General features: G+C 37.8%; 2 protein-coding genes and 1 long non-coding RNA gene across 3 annotated transcripts in view; 2 read left to right on the forward strand and 1 right to left on the reverse strand.

Moving 5' to 3' along the window:
* Positions 1 to 1,653: 1,653 nt before the first annotated feature.
* Positions 1,654 to 4,744, forward strand: LOC100748610 (transcription initiation factor TFIID subunit 5). Its single transcript, XM_012385958.3, has 11 exons — positions 1,654 to 1,882; positions 2,049 to 2,234; positions 2,318 to 2,520; positions 2,600 to 2,796; positions 2,871 to 3,075; positions 3,150 to 3,269; positions 3,335 to 3,480; positions 3,574 to 3,711; positions 3,779 to 3,972; positions 4,041 to 4,332; positions 4,417 to 4,744. Exons 1-11 carry the CDS (start codon positions 1,820 to 1,822, stop codon positions 4,629 to 4,631), a joined length of 1,959 nt encoding a protein of 652 aa, XP_012241381.1. The 5' UTR covers positions 1,654 to 1,819; the 3' UTR covers positions 4,632 to 4,744.
* A 1,406-nt stretch (positions 4,745 to 6,150) lies between these two features.
* Positions 6,151 to 8,720, forward strand: LOC105680804. The gene is made up of 3 exons (XR_001102306.3): positions 6,151 to 6,393; positions 6,451 to 8,474; positions 8,573 to 8,720. It is a non-coding gene; the product is annotated as an uncharacterized LOC105680804 (long non-coding RNA).
* LOC100741344 overlaps positions 7,317 to 10,319 on the reverse strand; it is a 48,176-nt gene continuing 45,173 nt past the window's right edge. The window contains exons 10-12 of the mRNA XM_012385953.3: positions 9,830 to 10,319; positions 9,012 to 9,739; positions 7,317 to 8,915 (exon numbers count right to left, since the gene is read on the reverse strand). Coding sequence (XP_012241376.1) covers positions 8,540 to 8,915; positions 9,012 to 9,739; positions 9,830 to 10,319 — 1,594 coding nt within the window. The 3' untranslated portion in view covers positions 7,317 to 8,539. The remainder of the gene's footprint in view (positions 8,916 to 9,011; positions 9,740 to 9,829) is intronic.

Raw genomic sequence — 10,319 nt, forward strand, 5'->3', positions numbered from 1 at the left:
AAAAAAGTGTCACTGTGTATTTTCGCTGTTTTATAAATAAATAGAAAAATATATTACAAAACCAAAACTCTACGTGTGTTGTTTTATCTTGAATATCTTCTAAATATATTAACGTTTCACAAAAGAGAAAATTAATTATTACAGAATATATCGTACAATTGAATTGTGTCCTGTAGTATATTGAATGTTACATACCGCGATTACACCTGATGGAACTAGACCTTCTGACGTACTTCATAAGTGTCATTTGTAGAACGTTTTTCTAAGGAATGATTCATGAATTACACGAAGTTGTTGCGCAATGATCATTACTTTGAAACGTCTTGAAATACAATTTTTCAAATACCACAAACGAAAAACCTCGAACATAACTCTCACTTCTCAGTTCGCGATCCCATTTGCCGCTTTAAGCTAACAACTTTTATACACCAAAAGTCCCTAGTGGCTTGTAGCAACATATGCATAAAAAATCTCCGTTGAAAATAGTAGAATAATTGTCTCTGACATTACTTATATTACGTAATAAACATAGAATATAAAGTACAACAAAACTAAAACTCCGTATTATATACATTTTTTGAAAATGAAGGCTTTATATATGTATCTTTAATGTAAGTGTATTAATTTAAAACCGTCTATTCTGGTAACACCATGGAAGAAGTACGTACATTTAGATTCAGATTTCTACTTTATCAACTAATGGAAAAAGTTATTGTTTCAAAATTTTAGCACAAACTTTCGGTCATTTATTTCAATAATAATAAAAATTGAAATTCCAACAAATTTTAATAACTTTAAAAACTGAAACTTTCGTATACACGTTAAAAATCTATGAATTAAAACAAATACATTAAATAAATTATCTCCTGAGCACTAACTTTAATACCGAAAACGATTATTGAAAAATGTACGTATAAAAAGATAGAAATAAAAGACTATTAAAGCAAGCATCATCGACGAACAGTGACTATAATTTCGCCTATGATTACTAGAATTAAATTCAATAGGAGCTATCGTGGTTTCAAGAATACCAAGTTACGAGGCAAACATTGATTCTACGTTAATGTCGGGAGTTGTGCTTTACAAATCGGCCACTATAAAACGTTGCGATCGAAAAGTTAGGATTGTGTATTTAACGCCATCTTTCGATGGTAACATTGAAAATGAAAGATATAAATTAGACCATTGAGCTTACTCAACGATTGAACCTAACTACTTTTCGTCATTTTTTACCATTTATTTAAAACAAGTTCATATATAATTCAGATTCGCCATGAGTTAAGTGTGTAATCGCAACAAGGACAGAGAGGAAGATACAGAGGCAACCAGAATCCTAACTTTTCGAATGAACCGCTTTACCGCGGACAAATTAACCAATCACTAAGAGCCCTGTCCCCACCACCGGAGTTGTCAGATCTATGTATGGAACCGTGGTCAAAATATGCAACACGATACATAATTCCATATCCGTTCTATTCCGTAGCTCGTCTGTGATTGCACATGTGTATACATATGTACCTGCAAATAGATATATTACTTTGAAATCCACCGCTTTAAAATTGTGTGATTTTTTCCACAATCGGTACTTTAGGACGTACGGCATTATCTTGTCATATCATGTCTTGCATATCTAACTACATATCTATCTCTTAATTTATCCGTGGCCGTAGTTCGTTCATGGTTTTATGGCTATACACTATATGACTAGTGTTCATACGCGCCTACATGCGCGTACGAATAGTACAGTGGATGTTCGTTCCTTGAATAATTTGTTCGTTAACAAGTATTTTAATTTATTGACATAAAAATTCGGATAAAAATGGATAATGATAAAAGTACTATGCTGGCAGTTCTGCAGCTACTTAGAAAATATAATTTGAAGGTATTTGGCAAATAATTTCGTCATTTAAACTGTTCTAACCTTAAACATTCATATAAACATTAAATCTTTATTTAAGCAACTCTTGTACAGTTTGATATTTTTATACGAAAAATATATATGTAATATGCAAGCATGCATTATAACTTTATAAATATTATTCTTACAGGGAACAGAGGAATTATTTAAAAAAGAAGCAAATCTGATAGACATTTCTCCGGACGAAGCTCAACAAACTGATTCTGAAGTGAACAGTGTTCTTTCTGCCTACAAAAGCGAGGGAGACCCTGCTTTATATGAGAAAGCATATAGCGAACTAAAAAAATTTGTAGAAGGATCTTTAGATATATATAAGGTAGATTATTTAAATTAAAAAATGCGTAATAAACTTTACAAACTAATAGAAATAATACATCTGTCCTTGTTGAACAATGACAGCATGAATTAGGCACAATTCTATATCCAGTTTTGGTACATATGTATCTCGAATTGGTTTACAATAATCATTCTGAAGAAGCAAAGCAATTACTGGAAAGATTTGGTGGAAATTTAGAGGAATATTATCAAAATGACTTAAAAAGATTGTCCAATGTCACAAAACGTGAACAAATGGCTGGAAATGAATTAACCGACACTTTCAAGTATATATTAATAAATTTTAATGATTATATGTATAATATATAATTTTATGATATAAATAATCTGTCCAATTTTCTACAGATCTAATCAGTTCATAATCAGAATGTCGAGGGATACACTCTCTATATTAAAAAGACATTTGCAAGAGAAGAAGCACTGCGTGTTGTTAAATATTATACAAGAGCATCTTTATTTTGATATGTACGAAGGAGTAGCTAGGAATAAACAGCAAATTGATGCCACATCAGGTGCAATGGTTGGTGAAGCAACAAGACAAGGTAATTTATCCAAATTAAATGCCAAAACTTTTATAAAAATATGCTTTTTATTTAAACTATTACTTTTAATTCAGACAATAAGGCGAAAGTATATTATGGACTTTTGAAGGAGCCAGACATTCAATGTATGCCACCAACCGAAGAAGAAGAGGATGATACGGGTGGTGTTGATGGGGATAAACCAAAGAAGAAGAAAGCTAAAAAGGATCCATTATTTTCTAAGAAAACTAAATCGGACCCAAATGCACCTCCTGTTGGTAGAATGCCTTTGCCCAACTTGTAAGGAGCTTTATTCATAAATTTGTTTCTTTTTTTCTAATATAAGAAATAACACAATCTGATCATAAATATAGGAAAGACGCGGATAAATTGGAAAAAGGAAAAGCGTTGAGGGAAGCATCGAAACGCGTTGTACTTGGTCCTGATACTTTGCCATCTATATGCTTTTACACGCTATTGAATGCAGTAAACAGGTAAATTTACGCACATATTGATTCTATACAAAGAAATGGTAACATATATGTAATACGAGATTTAGTGTGACAGCAGCTGAAGTAGCAGAAGATTCGAGTTTGCTGGCCATCGGATTTGGTGACTCTTGTATAAAGGTCTGGAGTCTGGTTCCACAAAAATTAAGACTGATGAAGACAGGGGAACAATTACAGGACATAGATAGAGAAGCAGGTAATATCTCTTTTCATTCAATGAAGTTATGATATTTGGAATACGATAAACGTGGATAATTTATATTACTAACGCGTTGATATTATGATACAGACGACGTACTAGTAAGAATGATGGACGATCGTACAGCAGAAACATCGAGATCGTTATTCGGGCATAATGGTCCTGTATACAGTCTATCATTTAGTCCAGACAGAAATCTCCTTCTTTCGTCATCAGAAGACAGTACAGGTGCGTTTTAAAATGATGTGTTAATTACACTTAATAACTATTGTATTATACTTATATTATATCGCAGTGAGGCTGTGGTCTCTGCATACATGGACATGTGTAGTATGCTACAAAGGACACTTATTCCCAGTGTGGTGTGTAAGATTTTCGCCTCATGGTTATTATTTCGCAACTTCCTCTCACGACAAAACCGCCAGACTCTGGGCAACTGATTCTCATCAACCACTTCGAATATTTGCCGGTCACTACTCAGACATAGATGTAGGTTTATATTCGTATAACTTCAAATGCTAAACGTGAATCAAAATGACAAATTAATTTTGTTTTAGGTAGTGCAGTTCCATCCAAATTCAAACTACGTAGCAACCGGTTCCAGCGACATGACAGTAAGATTATGGGACTGCGTAAACGGCAGCCAAGTCAGGTTAATGACAGGACACAAAGCTCCGATTTACTCCCTTGCTTTTTCCGCAGAAGGGCGATTTCTGGCTTCAGCCGGTGCTGATCACCGTGTTTTAGTTTGGGATTTAGCACATGGTCATCTTGTCGCTGCCTTATCGAGTCATTCTGGTACTATTCATTGCTTATCATTCAGTAGAGATGGGAATATACTAGTCTCAGGTTGGTCATATTCCTTACTTACATTTTCTTTTTGACAACCATGAAGCAAATAGAAGTAAGTTGTAGTTTGTATTATTTTTTTAGGATCGTTAGATTGTACGATCAAATTGTGGGATTTTACGAAACTCGCCGAAGAAATGAGTTTGGAGGATGTGAATGTTTCACATAATCCGGATGTAAAAACGAATACGGAATCATATCTCCTTCGAACGTTCGCGACAAAAAACACTCCTGTACTAGCACTACATTTTTCGCGAAGAAATTTACTCTTAAGCGTCGGAATGTTCGAGTCAACTTAGCAAACATAAATGTCTTTCAACAAATTTTATCATTACTGATGGAATATGGTTTGACATCGGATCGACATTGTTGTAAATTACAAATGTTTATTAATAAATTTTTTCATATTGACCATGCAACGTACCTGAATTATACCTAATAATAATGTATTGAATTAAGGTCCTAGAGACTATATTTATATATAATCAGGATATTTAACTATTGTACAGTTCAAAATATAAACAACCAAAATATTCTAATACTTTATGTCTTTTTTTCTTTCAAATAAATTAGTTTCGTTCGTTGTTACGTCGCGTGAAATGGTCAGAAGAGTCAACTATTTCTTCTCCGACATCAGCAGGATCAACTCTACTTCTTCTCCTTGCGCTCTAGTTTATATCTAGTCTACATCAACAGAACAGTCAAATCTCATCAGCGAGTCTATCAACTCGAGCCAGAGGGCAGTGCAAGGAACAGCAAGAATCTACAAGTCGAAAACAGTCAATCAACATAAGATATCTCATCATCGTCGTCAACACGAAAGGAGTCTCAGTTCGTACTCATTCGGAGTTGTCATTTCAAATACTCAATTTTGTATAACACTGAAGTTATTGGATCATTCAAATATATAGTAACCTGTTAATAGTAGCGTTATATTATTCAACTCAACCACCCTTATTATCCCACAAGAAATAGGGGATCGAACGATTCATAGCGTCGATTAGTCGAATCGTAACGGGAATTTACGACTCCCGTTGGCATGCTTCTTCGAGATCGCGTCTCCCCGCGAACGTCCGAAAGTTCATTCGTACTACGATTATTTTATATATTCGATTAAAATGAAAAGCAAATAAGATAGAAAAATCGATTAATTTGTTATGAATTGCTTAGCGTTAATGAATAAAGCGAAGACTATATTGTTTGTGTGAAATCAACGGAACTCTAAAGACAAAGCAGATTTGCGAAATACAACGAATCAGATTGATGAACCTGAATTACGAGTAGAATATGGATGGAGCGAGAATGGACGTCTCTCGGTGACCACTGGATTCCACGCATCCATATTCTATTTGAATGATTAAATGGCGGACTTGGAATATTTATCGTCCTTTGGAATTCTATCGTTGCTTCCTGTTGTATTTTCATGAGCTTCTAGCATATTGTTCACCGAAGGAACAGTGTCATACTTAGAATTTAACACATACATATTCTTTACTGGAATAACGCGCACTTTATCGAAATTTCAAGCATGCTATCTGAATAACAAGCATCGACTGATGGTAAGTATGACGCATGTGAAAAGTTTACAGACTGATTCATGAGGTCTTTTGCTAAGATGAGGGCACTTCACTTGAAACTCTAATTCTAAGATCTTAAGAAATGAAAGAGTCTATAAGAACGAAAAGACCTCGAGATTTTGGAATAAGATAGAACTGCAGAAAGAATCTGCATCCATGATCTCAGAGGGTACTTTGAAAAAAAACAACTCAAATAGGTAAATTATTGCCGAGGTACGTTCCACTGACCGACAAATGAATATTTCATTTAGACAGCGATATTTATAGCTGACCGAAATCGGTTTTCAAAAGCACGTCCTTTTAAAAACCGCTTGAATATTAGAACAGAACAAATAAAACTGACGAGGATATATGTAAGTGGATACGCTCGTTACTTCGAAGGTCGGCCGAGAGAGGGATTTAAATAATAAAATCGACGCTTTTTGAAGAAAACATTTCATTCCACAGAAGTCTTTTCATGAAAAAGTCGTATTTCTTTTCTAACGTACGTCGTAACTTTTATTTAATGAAACGATGAGTATCACGTTTTATATATCAACAGGAAATACGATTGGATTGACAGGAGAAGAGAAACGGACAGTATTTTAATTGTACAGTTGAAAAGGTAGAATGCAATTCAGACCAAGTTTACGCGAGAAATTTATTTCCGATTGTTGATACGCTTACTTCTATCACAGCATACAGACGTAAGTTATACGCGCTTTTACCATACGTGTGTGTATGTGGTATGTATGTAAGTAATGTATTCCCTCTCGTACGTGTGGCGGTGTGTGCGTACGTGAAACGATGGCTTTTTTAATTAGTTAACACTTTCGTAATAGAGTTACAATGTATGCGTTGTCAATTTTATGTTGCCCACTTCTCTCGCCTTCGCACTCGTTTAAACGATAATCAACTATACACCAATCTCTACGTCCCAGTCAAGCCTCGCGCATTGATATCAAACCTAGGTTACATGTGTGATTTTTAACTATATGTTATACCATCTTTGTTAACGTACTTATGAAATCTGGATAGGTTAGGATCGCGGTTAACGCGGGAGCATAGAGTATCGACAACCGGATTTTCTGTACGCCCGCCGGGATTTTCCATTGATCACGAACTAAATCCTAAAATGGCAGTTATAGAAGACGTCGCTACGCTCTCGCGTTAGTAGTCGTGATGGCTGCATGTTTCTTACAAAAAACGATGGAGTTTATTGACGGATCGACGCAGATGACATGGATTTGATAATAAGATGGATCCAGAGGGTCGATGATAACGCGTTTGGTTGATCTTGGTCGTATAATTCCTTAGAATAAATTGCATATGAATATCGTCGTTCAGACACGACAATTTATAAAATTATAGAATAAAACCGGTTTTAAAAGTGAGAAATATCGGTCGAAATAATCTTTCATCGATTTATTTTTTTCTTTTCTCTTTTTTTTTTCGGACTTTTCCTTTTGTATATGTTTCTCGTAAAGTATAAAATCAAGGTTCTTTCATTTCTTTCTTAACCTTTTAAATGCCATAAGCGCGTGGTGCCGCCTATACAAAGAGCGTGTGTATTCGCGCTCTAATTTGAACTTTCTTATTATTGAGATTTTTTAATCGCGGCCTAGTGAGTATCTCCGATATAATATTATACGGCATCTAAAGGGTTAATTTTTTTTTTCGATAAATCACAGTAGTTTCGTTTCCTTTTTTTCTCCCGATGTTCACATGCGATTTATATCGAAGTCGTTCAAAGGGATTTTATATTGGCCGCTATTTTGTCAGTTCCCTCTTTTTCCCGCCAATTCTGTTCTGCGTCGTTTCTCGTCGTGGACGTTTGTAACACTCGTTTCCCGGCAACCGACCGTAATAAAAATTTTCTCTTTCTCTCTCTCTCTCTCTCTCTCTCTCTCTTTCTTTCTCTCTTTCGCACGCTCGCTCGCTCGCTCGCTCTCAATGCAAATTACAGAATCCTACTTCACTTTAAAAGCATATATTCGTACGCATCAGCCGTGCGCGTCTTTGTCTTTCTCTTTATTTTCTTTCTAGTTATAATCTTTCGCGCTCTGTATGCTTCATTTCCTTCTTCTCATCGTCACACATTGCTTTATCCTAAAAACGTGTGTTCCTAGTGCTACTGTGATACGGCGGTTTTACCGTGAAAACCATATACGCGAATTGTTCGAGCAGCGAAAACGCTTCTCATCGATTCGATTCACCCTTTGTCCGTTCTCTAGAACGTTTTAAAATTCGGAGTTTTATAATATCCCAATTCGGTGCGAATTTGAAACTTAAATAGCGCCGGGAAAAGAGACGCTTCTCTTGCTCGGGTTTAAAATTAAAAATATCGATTCTTTGGAGACAAAGCGTGGATCGTGGTCGAGGCTTCGAAACAATCCGGAATCCGCTCCTTCGTTAAATGCCTTCGAATTGGTCTACGAGAGTTTAATACGATTATTGCGTATATATATATATATATTTTTTTTTTTTTTTGCGCCGTACGCGCTGTGAGATGGGTTCGATCGACTATTCCGTCGTTTGCTTCCATTCTCTTCGCGGGAGGTGAGGGGGATCAAAGAGGCCAGCGAGGTAGGCGTATTTTAAAAATCCTGTAATATTCACACGGTGGTCTCGATATTGGCAATGGCGTATTGTCAACAAATACTGTCTTTCCCGTAATTTTCCAGATACATCTCTTGCGGCGTGGCGAGATTATAGCGACCGCTCAGGCGACTTCCGGTCAGACCGTTATTATGATGCGTGTGATTCACGTGGAGATGGTTCACGTTCAGGACAACGTTCTTTTTTTTCTTGCGAGCTTTGTGTCGATAGAGGCAATATTTGAGGCAACCGGTGGCAAGCAGTAGGATAAGAAATATACCTAGGGCGCCGGCACCTACGGCCACGTAGAGCAATGTTACGCCGAAACGGTACGAACAGTTGGTCTCCTCCTCGTCGAAACCGGAAGGGCAGTGACGGATCCCATCGCACCATAGCACAGAACTTATACACGCCTGAATTTCCGGGCATCTACAAAATAGAAATACACGGTAGATATGATCCCATTGTTTTACTTTTATATCAGCCTACAAGTTATCAGAATAATGCAGAAAAAATTATCGTTACCGATAAGGACAATCCTCGTGTGACATTATAGAGAATACATTGGGCCCGACGCTAGAACTAGAAGACCTTTTCGAAATGGCCATCCAAGTAACGGCATAGAAACCAGGCTCTCTCTGGAGGAACTCGACAACGAAGCTCCTGGAATGTTGCATCATGGCCACGGTAGTATTAATAGCGCTATAGTTCCAACCACCGGAGAAGAAATCCACCGTTCTGGCAGTGTCAACGCCGCCCTCGGGACATATTACGCTACGATCTTTCGTATTGGCCGCCGAGTAGACGACGATTCTGTTCAACGTTGTACATTCCTCGACGTTATCCAACGTGATACTATATCCCGCCGTCCTTAAATACAAATAATTGATCCGTGCATCTTCAGGCTCTATCAGCCAGGGTTCGTTCACACATTGAGTGGCAGTCAGATCCTCCGTATTGGTTAGGATCTCTTCGACGGCGGCGACACCGGGAATCACTCGCGGCAGTGGACTTCTGAGGGAAATTTCACCGCTAGTTCCGCGTAATCGTCGCTCTTCGAGCTTCGTCGAGCAGCCTTGTTCGCTCGACTCTGCGCCCAAAGCGACGAAACGGTACTCCCCTTCGAAATAGAAATCTCTATAATCTTGCGTGACGTTCATTAAGGTCACGGTGAACCGGACTTCGATCACGTTGGATGTCAGTGTTCTCAGAACGATCCTATCGCTGACGTTCGAGCACAGGCAATCGCGAACCTGAATATTTACGAACAATGTTATCATTAGCGAGATTTGTATATCTCACGTTACATTTCTAAGCATATATTAATGTTATGAGAATCGTACCAGTTCCACTCCCTGCCAAGGGTACTCGGCAACGATCAACTCAGCCGTGCCAAACTTGGTGGAGTCGCCTATGCGTCGATCGCAAGTCCAGCGATTGACTAACGGGTCTACGTACGAGGAACATCCTTTATCTCCGAACGAGGCTCTACTTATGGACAGTTCTATCCTGTGATCCGGCTCGGTCTCGAAACGATACACACAGCTAACGTTCTGCGCACCACCGCGACCGTAAAAGAATACACTTTTCGGCGACGCGAATTTCCCCGCCTTGGCGAGCGACGACAGTAACGACGTGGAGGACGATGAAGAAGAGGATGAAGAAGACGTGGAAGACGTGGATGAAGTGGACGCGAAACCGAACACATGGTTACAGGAGACCGCCTCGTGCACGAACTCGTAACGCAGTACAAAACTTATCGGATAAAGTGCACTTCCTTGACGTAATATGTGCTCCAAGGTGAGATCTCTGCCGCTGGAAACGTAGCTCTCC

The sequence above is a fragment of the Bombus impatiens genome, unplaced genomic scaffold (assembly GCF_000188095.3).
Source record: "Bombus impatiens unplaced genomic scaffold, BIMP_2.2 scf_0361, whole genome shotgun sequence".
Classification (NCBI taxonomy): domain Eukaryota; kingdom Metazoa; phylum Arthropoda; class Insecta; order Hymenoptera; family Apidae; genus Bombus; species Bombus impatiens.